At 41.4% G+C, this 18,145-nt stretch overlaps 1 protein-coding gene across 3 annotated transcripts in view; it reads left to right on the plus strand.

The window, feature by feature from the left end:
* Positions 1 to 15,359, plus strand: part of sytl5 (synaptotagmin-like 5) — a 47,402-nt gene extending 32,043 nt beyond the window's left edge. Inside the window, exons 6-17 of one of the 3 annotated variants that reach the window (XM_084954511.1) lie at positions 50 to 146; positions 281 to 374; positions 2,381 to 2,481; positions 3,096 to 3,185; positions 6,255 to 6,320; positions 7,546 to 7,724; positions 7,814 to 7,916; positions 8,042 to 8,203; positions 8,294 to 8,402; positions 10,676 to 10,814; positions 11,344 to 11,552; positions 12,183 to 15,359. In XM_084954511.1, the coding sequence (XP_084810637.1) occupies positions 50 to 146; positions 281 to 374; positions 2,381 to 2,481; positions 3,096 to 3,185; positions 6,255 to 6,320; positions 7,546 to 7,724; positions 7,814 to 7,916; positions 8,042 to 8,203; positions 8,294 to 8,402; positions 10,676 to 10,814; positions 11,344 to 11,552; positions 12,183 to 12,325 (1,492 nt within the window). In that variant the 3' untranslated portion in view covers positions 12,326 to 15,359. The remainder of the gene's footprint in view (positions 1 to 49; positions 147 to 280; positions 375 to 2,380; positions 2,482 to 3,095; positions 3,186 to 6,254; positions 6,321 to 7,545; positions 7,725 to 7,813; positions 7,917 to 8,041; positions 8,204 to 8,293; positions 8,403 to 10,675; positions 10,815 to 11,343; positions 11,553 to 12,182) is intronic. The other 2 variants (XM_084954512.1, XM_084954514.1) reach the window with 2 other exon arrangements.
* The last annotated feature ends 2,786 nt before the right edge of the window (positions 15,360 to 18,145 follow it).

Below are 18,145 nucleotides of genomic sequence, written 5' to 3' on the forward strand. Positions count from 1 at the left end.
AAACTCTGGACTAGATGCTGTTATTCAGCTGACCTCTGTGTTTTTTCAGGGGTGGTGCAGAGGGTATGGAGTCCATGGCATCCAAAAACCTACGTCCCCGGTCTCTGGACAGATCGTCCGATCTTGATGCTAATCGGAGGGTCAGGGTCAGCAATCGATGCACACAAACAGTAGCGCACTGGGAAAACTGGGGAAAGTTGGAAAGTTTTTACATTTGGGGTGGAAAAACTTATTTTAAAGGTTTGCGTGTTTTTTTGTTTGTTTGTTTTTTTTAATGCAGCCTGAAGGAGCAGAGAGTGACGACCCTGAGGGCGCACCTGAGAAGAAACCTTCTGGCCCGAGCATTTCTGTATCCAGGCCCTCGGTTTCATCAGGTATTTTAATTTTTGTCCCTGCACAACGAGGTGATGTGAATCCTGCCACCGTCTCACAGCTTCATAGCTCTCACACAAGCATTTTGATATTCACAAGCTATCGAAATAAGTCACACTTTCAAGAACATCACCTTTGAGGGTTGATGCAAAAGCACTCGTCTCCACTTCAACTCAGACTGTAGCTCACAAAAGATAAAATTATTCCTTCCTTTTGGAGAAAATGTCACATCTGCACGAATTACACTATTAACTTCCACACTCCGAAGTGCCGAACCTCTTCATCTCTTTCGGAGCACTTGCCTATGCTCCTATCTGCTGGCTCTGTAACTTTATCAAGGTTTTTTAAAATGGTTCTGATGAGGGTTTTAGTTAAAACAAAGCTGAATCTCTACTCAAAGCCAGTTGTCAGACCAAAGCAGTAAAAAAATAGTTGTTTTGGTCTTAGTATTTTTCTGTGCCTGATTATATAAGAACTGTTCACAGCTTATTTTTCTTTCTGAGACTTTTTAAGCTGCCTGAGGCTCATTTCAGACCACAGCTCTAAACATTAGCCCCAATGGTGAAGATGAGGAGCAGTGAGAAAGGCAAAAGGGTGTAGTTTGGAAAAGGCTTCACTCTCAGTTCCCAGGCCTGGCAGTTCTTCCAGCATAGAAAGAGAGAGGAAGGACGCAGAAATGAGCTCTTAAAGTTTATTTTGTGCTGGCACTCAACAGCCGACGGGCTCCTCCAGGAAACTGACTGAAAATATAAAAACTTGATGTGAGATATGAAAAAAGGCCCCTCAGCTTTCAGTTTCTACTCTCCAGAATTTAATTTAGAAACATTTGAGGAGATATTTTTGGAAGTCAAAACAAGATCTGGAGAAAAGAAGAAAACATTGAGTGAGCGGAGGGAATGCGCACTTTCTAATTAGAGAGGCTCTGCATAACCCCCTCATATGACTGCAGAGTACCTGCAGGAAGGTTTAGCTGACGCGGGGATTATGGTAAAGTGCTGAAGCACAAACAGGGTCTACACAGCAGAGATATTGGAAGGAAGCTTTAACTGCAATCTAATTAGAAAAGTCAGATGGAAATGACTTGCTGCATGCTCAATACTCCATGTAAGAGAATCCCAGAAAGTTGACGGTGCTCATCTGGACGAGTGGTAAAACGTTTCTCCCACTGAAAACGCTGCGCACGATGAACGGAATCAACCTTCTGAGGTCTAACAAATCTGCATGACGATTTTATGGGATAAGTTCTTTGGGAGCAAGTGGCATGGAGTTCAGATGGAGCTGTTTGGCCGCAATCCAAGGTTTCAAATGTTCAGAGAGAAAAGGGGAGAAGTAAAAGCACCTTGCTTTAGCTGATGGATCAGGAAGATTGGATTTCCACAAATGTCACTTAACTCTGAAAGCAAATAGCATGCAGCTAAGAAGTGAAACTGAAATAAGCAGCCTTCTACAACAAGACAAGGATCCTAAATGGACCTCTGTCTCTTGCATCTTTCTGAAAAGTTTTTTTCAATAAACTGTGTTTTTTAGACCTATTTTAGGAACATGAATTAATTTCACTCCAACCGGTCGCAGCAGATGGCCCCACCCCTCCCTGTGCCTGGTTCTGCTGGAGGTTTCTTCCTGTTAAAAGGGAGTTTTTCCTTCCCACTGTCTTTAAAGTGCTTGCTCATAGGGGATCACATGATTGTTGGGTTTTTCCTGTGTATGTGTTATTATAAGCGCCTTGAAGGCGACTGTTGTTGTGATTTGGCGCTAGATAAATAAAACTGAATTGAACTGAATTGAATTTAAAGCAACAAATAGTTGGAAAAGAAATCCTACATCATAACAAGAAGATTTATCTGCTGCAGACGGCACGATTGAGCAAATAGGAAGTTAATAAGTTTCCAAATCTGACCAGAAGTCCGCTGCTGTCTGCCTATATTTCTCAGTGTTTACGTTACAGCACTGCACCTTCAGAACAGTTTTCCTTATTTCTCTTGCCTTCTTCCCTCTCTTCCTTCATCAGATCACAGTCGATTAGAGTGTGACCTGTTATCTCCCGGCTCTGAACCCAGTGACAGTGCCCTCTCTGTCAGAAGCCGCTCAGTCCCCGGCCTCAACGAAACGGTAAGCGCCATCATCCCACCCCCACTCCTCCTTCACACTCATCACACATTTGATTTTTGAAACAAACTCATAAATCTCTGAGTGGGAAATTGCCGCACCTAGATTTTTTTTCCTGTGTTGCGCATTTATACATGATGTGGTTACACACTACAGTAACCTCGGGATCCGTGGGCCGATGAACTCGACACGATGCGTCAGATGTGGGACTGAATGTTAATTTCACTTCAGAGCTCACTTCAAAGAGCATGACAGGCATCTAAACAGATGTAGGCCAAAAGCAGGTGGAGGATGTGATGGTCAGTGTCGGGCTGCTTTGTTTGTTTTTCAGCGAGCAGCAAACAGAAAAACTCTCAAATGTTTTTTTTCTTTACCTACTCATCCATTCATGCACGCACTGTTCATTGTAAAAACAACCACAGTGTGGTTTTGCTCGTGAAAATTTAATTACCGCTCTCTGTCCGGTCCTGTCTGATTAAATTTATGGAAGCTGCCTGCATCCACCCACACAGCTGCCGCGTGGAAAACTGCACAGAGCACAAAGACGCTCTGGCCGGCTTCTCGCGTGTCATCTCCCGTGTCATCTCCCTTCTGACTGAATCCGCTGTCATCCACAGGAGTTTTCTGACGAGGAGGAGGACATCGATGCCCTGATGTCAGCCCACAGCAAGATTACGAGCAGACGCCTCAGCAACGCCGTGTCAACGGTAACACCCGTGCTAGATCACTCACAAAATCAAATAGTAATAGGAGTTCCCATGTGGTCAAACAGGTACACGATTATGCTCCGTATGCACACATACCGTTCGCTCACCGCCAGATGTGTGACTCAGATGTGTGCGTTCTAGTGTTGGCTGTGCAAACACAGACTCAGCTGTGTCACGAACACCTCCTGTAATAGGAAAGCTTAACCCTGTTTCCATAAACTAAGTAGTCGTATGGAGGGTAGGGTCACTGTCTTGAGGGGTACAAGTGTGTTTATGTAGGTTAATGATGTGCACTTTGCGGGAAATATGTCATCCATATGTAAATACTCAAAAGTGGAGATGAAAAGCTAAGATTTGAAGCTGCACCCATCAATATTTCAAACTAACAACGAAAGTAATGTGAGGCCTCTAATGAACTCTGAGGAATGATCTCAATCTGCAGTCCTGCAGAAGCATTTCGAGATGATCGTTTTGTGGAAGTGGAACGGCGCTCATAACACGACATTAGCATAAAAATGGCTCCCCTGTGAGTTCTGAGGCATGATGACTGATTGTTTAATCATGTGTAGTTTATCAAAGTTCCAATAAAGAGACTAAGGTGTCAGATTTTTTGCATTTTTTCACTCGTCGTGTCCGTCACGTTGTCCATTTCAAGCCCAAACAAGATACACTATAATCACCAAAAACAGAAAGGGAAACTAAAAGACGCGCAGCCTCTGCTGTCCTCTAGGTACGAGCTGCAGCTGTTTTTCTTTTTTTCAAGCTTTATTGAAAACAAGACAGCCATATCTCACTCTGTCTATTTACACTGCAGTTGATCCATAGCACCTATCTCACAGGTGTGGGATGACACCAGCCTATACGTCGTCTGTCATCTGTCAGCAAGAATATGACATCATAATTACCTGATGTAGCCCAGCAACCGTTTTATCAGACTACTACTGTGTAGTCTGAACCGGAGTTATTATAGTTTGTATTCTTTAATTCGTTTATAAATTTCTCTTTACCTTTCAGTTTTTATTTCAGTTTCGTTTTTATTGTTTGAAGATGTTTCGTTTTAGTTCAGTTTTTATTGGTTTTAGTCTTTTGAAATATTATTGTATGGAGGGCAAATGTTACGAGTACAATTTAGGAAAATCGCTTCAGGTATTACAATAAAAACAACTATTTAAAAGCAGTTGACTCTCAGTCTCATAGACATCCAGAGTCTCAACAATCACGTGCATCAGAGCGTCATCATGCAAATTGTAATAAAGTTTTTACCACTCGAACGAATCTACACACAAAGAATATTGCCTTTAAATTGTATTTTCATTTTCCCAATTTAAACCTTTTTTTCAAAGGTTTGTGCTTTTTTTTTTTTTGTTTGTTTTTTCAGTTAACAGAAATGTTTTTTCACATCCAGTTTTAGTTTTTAGTTTAAAATAACTTTGGTCTGAATCTGTTTTTCATCCACCTGTTTTCAACCAAAAGCCTTTGAACTGAAGAAGAGAGAGTGGGCTCTTAGAGAGGGGTGAGGCCTGGAGCTAATGTTACGTTTTTCAGACAGAGGCCGGACCGACTGGCTGCTAACAGGCAGACTGAGACAAAGAAGCATCTCTTTATCTGTGAATCATGCAGATCTGCTGTAGTCAAGCCCCAGAATACAAATACAGAGTTAGAAATGAGCATAATAAGATCCGTTACTCTGGATAATCCACGCTACACTCTTTATTAAAGTTTTTCTCTTTTTTTTCTGGAGTAATAAAAACTGTTTAAATGTAATTTTCTAATCCCCTCAGTGGAGGGGCTGGAGGCGGGGCGATGGGTTTCTCACAACACCAGCACATGAATCAAAGTTTCATTTAATATCAAAGTGATAGTGTTTTTTTTACTTAATTGCTCATACGTTTACTTGATTCAGATATGCATATTAACTTCTTCAGGGGAATCAGTCACAGCCAGTTCTAAACTACTTTGGCAGAAAAGCAGTTATTTAAACGTCGAGATAACAATCTTATTCATGACTCACTGCGCTCTGCTCGTCTCCTTTGTGAGCGTGTGTAGTTTGAGAGCTGGGTAGGTAAATGGATGATATGGCCAGCCTGTTTGACAGTCGATCTTTCTGTTACAGTAGCAGTCACTGAGCTGCTGTTGGCAGTATGAATGGAAGTAGAAGGTGGTGATGAGACGTGATGCAGATAGTTCGCTGTCACTGACTCAAGCTCTAATATACTCTGCCCACTGCTGTGATTCACTGCACAGAGGGCTTTTGTGGATAATGAAGGCACAATGAGCTACTATTAGAGGCATTTAATGGTTCCCATGATCTATGACATGTTTTTTTTTCATTTTTTTTGGTTTTAACGAAACCTTTTTATTTTCTGGTGAGGTAGGGGGAAAAGGCGATGTGTATAAATATCATAAATATCAACTAAACTATATGTTTATTAGACTTTTAAGGAAATAGTAGTGGGGTTTTTTCATGGCTGTAGCAAACTAAAAAGCTAGCCAAGTGCGTACATGTGTATGACACAGATACCTGCTGATCAGTGCTGAGGGACATTAGAGTAAAATACTGTTATTGCACTCATTAGAACTGAAATACAGGGTTTTTTTGTATTGTCATTATTTTCACTCTAATGGTTGATATTCACTCATCTGCCACTTTATTAGGTACACTGTGCTAGGACTGGTTTGCGCAGTCTTTTGACTTCAGAGCTGCTTTGATTCAACAAGGTGCTGGAAACATCCTCAGAGAGTATGGTCCATGCTGACATGATAGCATCACACAGCTTCTACAGATTTGTCTGCTGCACATCCAACTAAAACGAAGCCAAACTAATATGAGCAGTGCTAATGAGCAGTTATTGAAAAGTTAAATATTTAAATCTTTTAAAAAGATGGTTAATAGTTTAAAGGGTATGTCCCATTTCTTTCTCGTAGCAGCTGTCTATCCGTTGCATACTTTCAGATTTCACAGCTGGACGAGTTGGTAAATCTGTGATTTCTAACACATCAGAGAGCTCAGTACTCACTCTTTCCTCTTCTATCTTTCTTCATGTATGTTTCTGCCTCTTTTATAAATAGTCTTCCACTCCTGGATCAGAAAGAAGGTGGGGGTACCTCAATGTCCCCGACTCAGATGCTGAGACTGTAAGCCTCTCCTTTGGTAGTTGTGCATGCTTTTATTGCACAATCACACAGTAAAGGTGCCATAGCAAAGCACCAGAACCTAAATATTACATGCAGGTTTCAATAATATATAGAGAATTTTCATGAATATACCATAAGATGATATTCTGAGTGTAACTGCATGCTCACTGCATGGTTTTGCTTTTTTGTGTTGGTGCTTTAATTTAGTGCCCCTTGCATTTAACAAAGCCATTTGTCATGCTGACTTCCTGCAGGAAATAAATGAGTAAGACTTTACAGTAGAGGTGGGGTGAGAGAGCCAACGTGGCTCAATTCTGGCTTCTGGAGTCTTTTGCTCCCTGGACAGCAATATTATTGTCAGTGGATTATGCCAGTTTTATCCTGTCTGGAGCTACAGCAGTCATGCTTTTAAAGAAATGTTCCAGACATAATTACCTGCTGTGATTGCAAAGATTTTTTTTTTCCTCAGAGAAATAGGTTTGGCAAGAGTTCAGTGTGAGGGAAAAAATTGTGGTGGTGAATGTGGCATAAAAATGTTACTGTTTAATTTGATGGGCAACCAGTGAAAATTCAGGAGGAGCAGCCACCCAAGTCAGAATTTTACTGCTTTTTAACTTTAAAAAAAATGTTCACTTTTATTATATTACATGTTTGCTAATGTGGTTTTTATTTGATGGAGCAGACCTAATTTCTATGGCAAGCTGACGACCAACAGCAACAAGTGTTCTTCAAGCAAAATCACATCTCTCTAGGCTCTCAGTTGACACAGTTTGCTGCATTCACAGGTCTGATGTGACTGTGGACTCGACATCTTTAATGTTCAGTCTCTGAAATTTCCAAAAATGGCAACAAATGCCGGTTAAACTTCTAAAAGATTGGCCAAGTGACAAATTCTACAAATTCTACAAAGTCTACACGCTGCTACATGTCACGCATCCTTTCATATGTCTTGACATTTCCAGACAGAATATAAATGCCTTTTCTCATTTATACCCCCTGAAAGCTTCACGTTTTGCACTTCCCTCAAACTTCCAGTGACAGCAATGATTGACGTGAGCCTCAGTCTGAACATTGTGCAGATTTTCCTCCTCTTTTGTTCATCGTGTTTTGTTTCCACTGTATTTCATCACTTCTCTTGCGTCACATGCTCCCCTGTCTCCCTTCTCCCCTCCTTTATCGTCGCCGTCTCATATCTACGCCTTTATCTCTCACCTTGGCCTCGTAGAGCAGTATAAACAGCACGATGAGCATGTACAGCGAGACCGGTGACTATGGCAACGCAAAGGTGAGCGGCGAGATCTTGCTCAATGTCAGCTACAGCTACAAGACCGGCGCTCTCAGTGTCCTTGTGAAAGAATGTCACAACCTGGCAGTAGGAGATGAGAGGAGGCAGCGCACAGATGCGTAAGAGAGCACGCACGCACGCACGCACGCACACACACACAATGGCGTAAGAGGAGTCCGTTATAACCTGCTGTGTGTTCTTGTGGCAGGTATGTGAAGACTTACCTGTTGCCAGATAAGTCCCGACAGAGCAAGAGGAAGACGAGCATCAAGGCCAACACCATTAACCCTGTTTTCAATGAGACTCTGCGGGTGTGTGAGAGGAAAACTCAACGAGAGCTAGAGAGCAATGAATTAATATGTTACATCATAAAGCGACATTCAGTTGATCTTCTCTTGTGGGATTTTTTTTTTTTTTTGAACTTCCTCTCTCTCAGTATGTGATCAGCCACTCGCAGCTGGAGACACGAACCCTGCAGGTGTCCGTATGGCACCACGACCGGTTTGGACGCAACAGCTTCCTGGGAGAAGTGGAGCTGGCCTTTGACGCCTGGAAATTCGATTGCCACATAGAGGAGTGGTACACGCTGCAGCCCAAGGTGGCAGCCTGAATCAGCACATATAGTGTTTTTCAGCTACCTCGTATAAATATGAGCATCTGGTTTATTAATGTGTGTGTGTGTGTGTAGGTGGAGGGCAGTATAGACTCAATGCTCCAGTATAAAGGAGAACTAACTGTTGTGTTGAAGTACATCCCTGAAGGAAAGAACGTCACACCGACTGCGGACCAAGTACAAGGTATATTCATGTCTACCATCACCATTAAACTTTACAGTATGATGTACTGTATATAATAAGATTTCTTGACATCTGGAGTACATTGCTGCAGATGTTCTGTCAGTCTGTGTTGGCAAGTGTGCTGTTCTATGCAGCAGTCTGCTGAGAACGCAGCATCAGAAACAAGGATGCAAGGAGACTTGACAAACTAGTGAAGAAAGCTGGCTCTGTAATCAGAGCCAGACTGGACATGCTGGGGGAGGTGGTGGAAAGATGCACACGAAAGACGTTAGAAGCCATCCTAAATAACTTTGATCTCCTCCTTTACAACACCTTTATGAAACAAAAAACCATCAGTACTGGAAGACTCTGCTCTCTCTGTTGTAAAACAGCAAGATATAGAAAATCATTCGCACCCACAGCCATCAGGGTTTCAGTTCTCATACAAACCGCAGATGAGCTGTCAGACATTTGAATTTCCCTCCGGGATCAACAGAGTTATTCTTCTTCTTCTTCTTTGCTTCTTATTAGTGACATTTTAAACCACAAAATCTCAAAATTTTAGCTTTAACATGTTTGTTATATTTAAAACTTTGAAGTTCTGAGGGTCTGAATAATGTTTGACTGCACAACATGAGTTTGTGATAATGAGTGATCTACCAGTGAGTTGTTGATTTGCTAATGAGGATAAATATATATTTGCCCAACCCTCTTGGATCTAAATAAAATCCTTCTTATCCCCGTCTGACCTGAAAACATTGTTTTTCGCTACTTTCAGACGTTCCCTGGTTTTTATCCCCAATTACTGCAGCGCGACTGTTCGACTGCTGCCCAAATGATTAGAAAACAGAAACTGACCTCCTGTTTGTGACTAGTGAAAAATATTCCTAGACATCTATAAAGCACTGCATGGTTTTGTAGAGCAAGTGGTGTTGTTAAGGTTGGTGCAAGCAGAGGATTGTCACAGGGGTCAGGGCTGAAGGAAATTCTTAGAATTTTTTTTTTTTTTTTTCTATATGACCCTTTTTAATCATACAAATGTGTACACACACACACACACACGCCCACACACACACACACACACACACACACACACTCTCCAAAACTAATACTTGTCTTAACCAGATGCATGTATGGATCAGGTCTGCTAAATCTGAGAAGGAAGGAATGCAGTGGGCTAAATCACAGCTCTAAACTAGGGGCTAAAGTCCAATGTGCACTATAGCTGAGACTTTTTTTTGGGGGGGGGGGGATTAGTGTGTTCTTTTCTTGTGAAAATCCTGATAAGATGACCACCTGACCACCAGATTTTATCACTACAGTACACAACATCTGTTTGCTTGCAACCAGGTACATCTTAGGCTCCTGAAGGTACTCATCTATATCGTGGAGTGTCATCATGTTGCCTAGCAGCCACCTACCAACAGATAAAGAGGCCCATTTGTAATTTATGCTCCTGTAATGTCTTATAAAAGCATTGTATCATTTTAATTTCACAACATCTAATTTATTTCAAATGCAAAACTTTAATTATGCAAGCTATATTGTGTTGAGATTGCATTGCCTAGCAACCACCTAACACCTGACAAAAATTACAAACCAAACAATACTGCATCATGAGCATGCAGTAGTTATTTAAAATGCGTAAAATGCAAATGTCCAAAATATTGAACAGAAATGGAAAAACTACGTTTGTGTTCTTACACGAAAAATATCCACTATGCTGTCTACAACAGATGATGCTCGTGTGGATTTCATCACACTAAGTAACATAAAAACTGGTTAACATAGGTCTTCATTTTAAAGGTGGGTTTAAATTGAGGCTTCCATCATCTTTCACTGACCACATCTCAGAAGAGATACGAAACACTTCCTTTGTGAAACTTTTGCTCTTTGCTGGCTTATATTTATAATAATAATGCATGTAACTATGGTAACTGACGTGGTCATGTGTGACATGTGGCTGCATGGTTTTCATTGCTGTGGTTTGCATGAATTAAATTTGTATCCTGAAATTCCTGAATAAATAAAACATGAAGGGCCATATGCTTTAAAAGCATGAGTCACTACTTTGTAGCTAGTAGGGATAGATATTATTGAACTTAATGCCTTTATTGATTCTGCATAAAGGTGCCATTTATTTATTGATTTTTTTGTGTAAGTCAGTGTGCACAGGTCATTGATATCTCTTTCTTACTGTTATGACTGATTTTATTTAATTTTGTATCTAATGTTACATATATAAACTTGCGCTTGCACATGGATTCATTTGTCTGCTTTTCCTACCAACGCAGTGAAAAAGAGTTTTCTGAAGGGCAAAAAGACGAGCCCTTTAACTCTGCCTGAAGGGGGCATGGTTGAGCTGCTGGTCAAAGGAGCCAAAAATCTCACTGCTGTCAAGTCTGGAGGCTATTCGGATCCTTTTGTGAAAGGGTGAGACACTGGTTTATGAATTTGAATGAGGTAATGAGGTTTTACGTCAGAGTAGGCACAGCTTTTATGAAGCACACATATAACTTACAAATGTAAATGATCTAAATGATATTTGACGTCTCATTTCAGAAAATGTAATCTATTTTGGCATTTACAGTATGTTATTCTTCAGTTTAAAATCTGGCACTAGTTGTAAATCCAAATCATGAAGTTACATGGACAGAGTTTGAGACAACAGGACTAATTTTTCTGCCTCTGTAGTCACTTTTTTACTACTTCTGAAGCTGTTTCATCTCTTTGGGTCAGTCTTGCATCTCTTGGAGCAACTCATGTCATTTTTTTTGTCATCCTCTGATTTCTTTTCAGTGACCGAATTTTATTTATTTATTTATTTATTTATTTATACATACCATTTTCCCCTACCAGTATATTGATGCAGTATGGAAAATGAATGATAGTGGACTGAATTGTGATTTCTTAAAAAACACAGCTTGAGTATATACTAAGTAACTTGTATCCTTTTTCTTAGATACCTCCTCCCTGATAGCAACAAGTCAACCAAGCACAAGACCGTGGTGGAGCGACACACCGTGAACCCACAGTGGAACCACACCTTCACCTACTGCGGCCTGCAGCCGGGAGACCTCAACAACGTCTGCCTGGAGCTGACTGTGTGGGACAAAGAAACTGTGTCCAGCAACGTCTTTCTGGGAGGGGTGAGGCTGGGAGCTGGCACAGGTAAGACTGTGTGGCAGGAAAACAAAATAATCTGGTTAGCCAGTGTTATGAGAGAAGAAATTTCCATGTATTTTTTCTGTTACAGTCAAAATGTTGCAGAAAATGTTTTATTATTTTTTAAACAACTCATATGTTATATATCTGCTTGAATGGATGCTTTTATTTATCACATTAATTAAAATTTTCCTGTGAGCCAAAGTCAGACTTATTTATATTTATTCATAATTTTGCTACAGTCCTGTCACATCCACAGTGTAACAGACATCTTCACACTTCAGCCTACATTTTAGATTTCCCACACTTATAAATAGATTTTTTTGTTTTTCGGACTATGTCCGAGATTAGAGTCACAGGCATTATTTCCACATATACTGACATCACTATTTTAAACTCTGCTCGAATTAAATGTAAACATCCATATGTCTGTACAAAAATAAGGACAGGCATTATTCGTGTATGAGGAAAAGAAAACTGCCTCATGCAAACCTTACTCTAGTAGTTCTCTTCAAGCACATGCACGGTTTGCACATTAAGCAAAAATCATAAAGCATATGGAAATCCTATTAACTGTGGGCTGTCTAGTTCTAACAAAGTAAAACAAATGTGTGTGTTTCTCTCTGCTCCCATCAGGGGAAAGCTATGGGAAGGAGGTCGACTGGATGGACTCGTATGGGGAGGAAAAGCGGCTGTGGCAACGAATGATTGAAAATCCTGAAGTCCCTCATGAGTGCACTCTGATGCTGCGATCCAGCATGTGCAAGCACAATACATGAACCCAAACGAAGCACAGCTAGAGAAAAGACTGAGACTGGAAGGGAGAAGGGAAAGAAGTCGTCTGAAGGTGTGAGGAGGAGCTAGAAAAGCGGAGCGGTCAAGGGGTAAAAAAAGAAGGTAGTGAAGGGGTCAGGACTCAGAATAGGAACAAAGCCCGTGCCTCTCCCTGCTTCTTTTCTCTTCAGATCCCTTCTCCCATCCACAGGAGCCAGTCATGCCTTACAAATTCATTCACATGTGCCCCTCAGCCCTCAAAAGCATCTAGTCTTGACCAAACACTGCTGTTTATGGAAAACCAAGTGCTGTATTTAACATACTGTACCTTCTGAATAAGCACAGGGTGACTCCCAATATGTCCGTCTGTGTCTCTATGAGTCATTTCTGCATGTAGCTGCTGGAGACCATTCACAAGGCATTAGACGAGGCACCGATCAGTTATAAATAAATGTGAACACTCCCCTTATAAACAGCAAAGCTGAATCCTGTTTTGAAGCACATGGGATGTTGAGTTCATCCCCTCAAACAGCTGCGTACAGGTGTAGAAAGTGACTCACTTACTACTGTGCTGCTCAAGAAGTACTTTCACTTGAATTTACTTCTTCATAAGCTTTCTTTTAGATTAAGGAAGAGATTAGCAACAGAACACTTGATGGAGAGATTTAAATTACATATGCATACATATAATTTAATAAAATGAGAAATAAAATGAAATTTGCTCAGTTGACATTAAAATAGAAGAGCAGGAAAAAAGTCACTTTTGAGAAGCTGGGTGTAGCTGGGTAATTTTTCCATGGATAGTATAGCAATGGAAGGATGTTGTGAATCTTGTAAATTCATTGTCCCCATAGGATGTACCCTCAGGATGATAATGATTCCCTAATATTCCCTTGGGCTTTGCCTGCAGGAGGAAGGTTTCACTTATCCTGTAAAGTGGTTATATCAGTGTTCAAAACTGCTGTGCTGGTGAATCATGAATAGTTCCTGGTTGGTGCATCCTAGTGAACCCAACTTCCTCAATCAGCCGCTCAAGGGTCGCATTTGAATTTTGAATACAATATCTTCAACCTATAAATTGTGTGAACAAAATGTTATGGCATTCATAACCCTCTTAGAATTCTCTTTTAATAACTCTTGCAATCTAAACATTTGTTTAGTGCCCCCATCTGGTCAGAACAAAGTGTTAATTTGCAAATGTTAGCATGCTAACACAGTAAAGCTAAACATCACACTATCGGTATGCTAACTGTAGCATTTAGGTTTGCTGCTTGCATGCCTGTTGTCCTTTTAAAGTGCATCTGCACGGGAAGCAGTTTGCAGTAAAATGCTACAGCAAGTCGATGACATTTGGCAACTTTAAGCTACCATGGGTGGAGGAGGGGGAAAAACACTGCCACAAAGTTGATGGGTACTGAGACAAGCTTTTCTCAACTTCAAGGCAAGTGGCTTAAGCAAGTACTAAGTAAATTAGAGGGTTAACTAGTAACCACATATAACCCTAACCCTTACCCTGGAATTTATGCGTCGTTTACCAAAACGATGGGTCAAACAAATCGCTGTGTGTATGCAGCTTTATGCCAGGTTCAGACGACACTATGGCCTTTGAGATTACGCCGTTATAGACTGAAATTATTTGACCAGTAATAGAGGTAATTTGTGCACATTGCTTGAGTTGTCGGTCATATTGAATGTCATGCAACCACCGGTCATGAGTAAAATCTGTATTCCCCAACTGGTTTGCAAGTGGTTGCTGGCTGTTGCTGGGTAAAGTCTCAAAGAGGCTGCTTCACCAAAAACCTTGCAATTGCCTTGGCTGTTAGCAGGGTGTCAAGTTTGGCTGTAATTTGTATGAAAGATGCCTTCTTGCCTAGAAACACTCATTAACAACTAGCGAAGTGCTAAATAAACTTTAGAAAATGCAAGGCAAATGGAAAACCCAGAACCTTCACCTTCAAAGTAAAAGTCAAAGGTACAACTGTTGTGGTTATTATCACACTTTTCACAACGGCGCTACCACTCAGTGAGTAGCTGGCGAGTCTCTGGCAATAACTACAACCTGAACAGTCTGCTAGCAACCAAGGCAACAAACACAGATACATGTTCTTAAACAGGTCAGGGATTTTTGCTGTCAACTGGTAAGTGCCATCAGTCTCTAGGGCTGTGTGACTCGGGCCTTATTCACTTGACCCTACATTGTCGCACGAACAAAACAGCAGATGTAACATGATTGGAAAATGTCACTAGCCAGTAGTTTGCATTCTTTCATGACCTGTGTGTTGTGCACAATGCTTGTTTTCTACTCCAACCCCTGACACCTTTCTGCTGTTTTGTAGTCCAAACCTGACGTAGTCCTATTCTTTGAGGGGAAAAAAAGAAAGTTGCTTTGTTTAGTTTTTTTGTTTTGATTGACTAAATAATTACAGATTACCCAGCTTAGACTAGCTTTGATGTAAATTGCTTAACACTGTATCAGTGTGATAATAGAAAATGCATGGTATTAGAGAAAAAGAAAAGATTATATAAAGCACTGACATTGTCACTTTACTCCTAGAAAACAGAGTTATTTGAAGTGCGTTCCCAGCAACCCCTGAGAAGGAGGCTGTTTGCTAAGAGTGAGTCAGCACTGAGGCGAGCGCCTCCATCTCAGTAATGAGCCGGTGACAGTCGGTGACCTTGCCCCTGTCGCCCGGAGCTCTGTGGTCCACCGTCATGCAATGAAACGCACAGTTAACAAAAACTCATCTCAAGATAAACTCCGTAGAGCAATTCTTTATGTGGAATGCCAATTTTGTCTGCTTGTCCTCTGAAAACTGTCCGCTCTCAGCTCCCAGTCTGACACCCAGTTATAGTAATAATACATGTGTTAACTGTCCAGCATACATGACAAGTCGTGCAATACCCAGTTACTGAGAAAACTCTTGATGTACAGCATGTACTCTCTGTTGTCTGGTTTCCATGCATCAGATTCACTGTTTGAAAGCCTATTTCATCCCAAATGTGTTACAAGAATATTTTGAATTAAACACTCTTTCCATACACTGTACGCATTTTAGTCTTGATTTTACTTTGGCTCAGTCTTAAAAACGTGTTCATTTATACGTTCAATCATTGTTTGACTCATTTTACCGCAGATTCCTGCATCAGTGCAGTGTGCCATGGAGGCACTCGGCTTGTGGCACTGCTTACGTGTTTCCTGAGATCTGGTTCAGGTGAATTTGGTCAATCAAGTGCAATGACAATATGGTCAGCAAACCATTTTTTGGCAGTTTAGGCACTGTGGGATGATAAGACCTGTTTGAAAGGGAAATCAGCATCTACGTACAGCTGGAAGCATGAAGTGCTTTCCAATCTCCTTTTTGATGGCTGCATCGATTTTCATCCACTGTGTTTTATCACGTTCAACCAACACCAGCAGATGACCTGGAAACTTCACACTGGACTTTATAAACACTTGTTGAACACAGACTATTTTCAGAATGCTTCTGTACATGCAGCTATCAAACAACATATCCAATAAAGAGCTCAACATCGTAACAGGTTTAATTCTGTGGCCTTAAGGTCACCTAGAAAGTGGAAAAATATCCCCATACCTGGGTCTGCGTGCAGTTTCCCCCTCCAGGGGCAAGGGTACCTAGACCTGGGGTATAGAGTACGCTTGGGGAGTGTGATTGTGTGTACAGTGTCTATTTATGTCTGTCTCCACGTTGGGGGAGTGCTGAGTAATTGCATATGAGAGCATGAGGGTGGGAATGGATGTTTGTATCTGTGTGTGCCTGTTTGTCTGTGTCTTTATGTCAGGTCGGGTATCAGACGCCACCTCTCTGGGGACATCTCAGGCCCTCCAAGGTATGGAGGCCTATCTCCCCCCACCACTCCCCCTGCCAGTGGCCGACGCCCTCAGACATCGGTGCATTGGTGGTTCTTTGTGTCCGGGGATGGGCGTCCAGGTACCCACCGGCTCACTCCTGGTGGCTGCTTGTCAGGGCCTGGAGCCTGGGGCTCGCTCGGGCCTCTTCGGGGGTGGGCCATCGGCCTGGGACTTGGTCACTCTGGTACAGCTGACTGCCGGCGGAGCTCACGGGCACTGCAACCCCCCCGGCTTCTGCTTCGTGGCTGCTGAGTGACCCCTCACTTGGGGCTCTCCTCAGCTCTTTCCGGGATAGTGGCACGGTTGCCCCTCCGTTGGTCTTCCTTGGTCTCCTGTGCTCTGAGGGCCTCTGGATGTCTGGAGCCTGGATCTCCTCCATACCTGCTTCATGCCCTGGAGGACGGGGCTGTGGCTCTCCACACCCTCTAGCACATGAAGGAACCTTTTAAATACAAGTGCGCTCACAGGTGTACACACAGGTGCTCACAGACACAAACCACACCCTTTTTGGCTCCTACCTCAAAGCACACTGTGCGCTGTCGATCCTACGTGCTGCACAATGTTTAATATTTAGTATTTACTGTTATATTCACATAGATCATCGCGATGATGTTGTTTATTATATTGCTCTCTTTTTTTGCTTGTTTTCTCTTTATTCTTTCTCAACAGGTGATCCAGGTGATTGATATATGTATTTTTTGTCTGTTTGTTTTGTTGGTTTTTGTTTTTTGCCCTTTATCACTGTTCCTCTTCCCCGCTTTTACTTTCCCTCTTTCTTTTTTCCCTTTTCTTTCCCCCAGTCATGTCTGTCCCGTGTGTAGCAAGTGAAAATAAAATAAATAATAAAAGCAAAAAAGAAAAAGGAAAAATATCCCCATATTTTAAATATTTAATGTTCAGGCTAGCCAACACCAGGAGATGTCGGGGAAACCACAATCATTATATTGCAGAAACATCCCACGGGACTCTAAACACCTTGGATTCTCTGTGTCTCCACTTTTCCACCAGAATTTAATTTCTAAAATTTGATTTCTAAAAAGAAAGGCAAAATGTGATTTCATCTGAAAAGAGGACTTTGGATCACTGAGGAACAGTCCAGGTAAGACGCTTTCTGATGTCTGTGGTTCAGGACTGACTTAATATTAGGAATGAGACATTTGTAGCTTCTTTCCTAAAGATGTGTTTGTGTGTCGTGGCTCTTGATACAATGACATCATCCTCAGTCAGTTCTTGAATAGACTTTTCTTGATGATCTTCTCAAAACTGCCGTCATCCCTGTTGCTTGTGCACCTTTTCCCCTTCCAGTATTCTGTTTATGTTTTGATGGAGCACTCTGTGAGCAGCCAGCTTTTTCAGTAAGGATCTCCTGATGAAAAAAACCATCTGGGTAACTGAAGTCAACAACATGATTGTGGCTGCTTGTACTGACGATGCAAAGTATTCATACTGTTTAAATTGTATTTCACTCAAACTGAAATATACTAATAATCTGAATATTTTGTTTTGTTTTTTCATAAGCTATGAGGCATATTCATGAAAATTTAAATGTCAAGTTCAGGAATCATCTAACTGAAGACCTTCAGAGGTCATGAATATGCCAGACTAGGATGTGTGATTCTCTGCATGCTTCCACCTCTTTCCTTTTCCCAAAGAAAACCAGTGGACCATTGAGCTGTAGGACTATTAAACAGATGTCAAACAAAGAGCTAAACATCATAGCATGCCCTTATTGGCTCTTATAAAGAAAAATATTCCCATATTTAAAATGCAGTGTTGCAAAAACAGTCCTGGAACCAGAATTTGTCTGCTGCACATCCTTTTTTGGAACAAAGCTGAGGATTGTTAAGCCATAAAATTCAAAACAAGAATACATTAATTTGTTGTGGAAGGAAGTTTTTTTCCTTCAAGGACAATTTGTATTTTAGGAAAATATGTGTGAATATCCTGTGAATCA

The sequence above is a fragment of the Perissodus microlepis genome, chromosome 16 (assembly GCF_051167445.1).
Source record: "Perissodus microlepis isolate ML-2025 ecotype Zambia chromosome 16, ASM5116744v1, whole genome shotgun sequence".
NCBI classification, from domain to species: Eukaryota; Metazoa; Chordata; class Actinopteri; order Cichliformes; family Cichlidae; genus Perissodus; species Perissodus microlepis.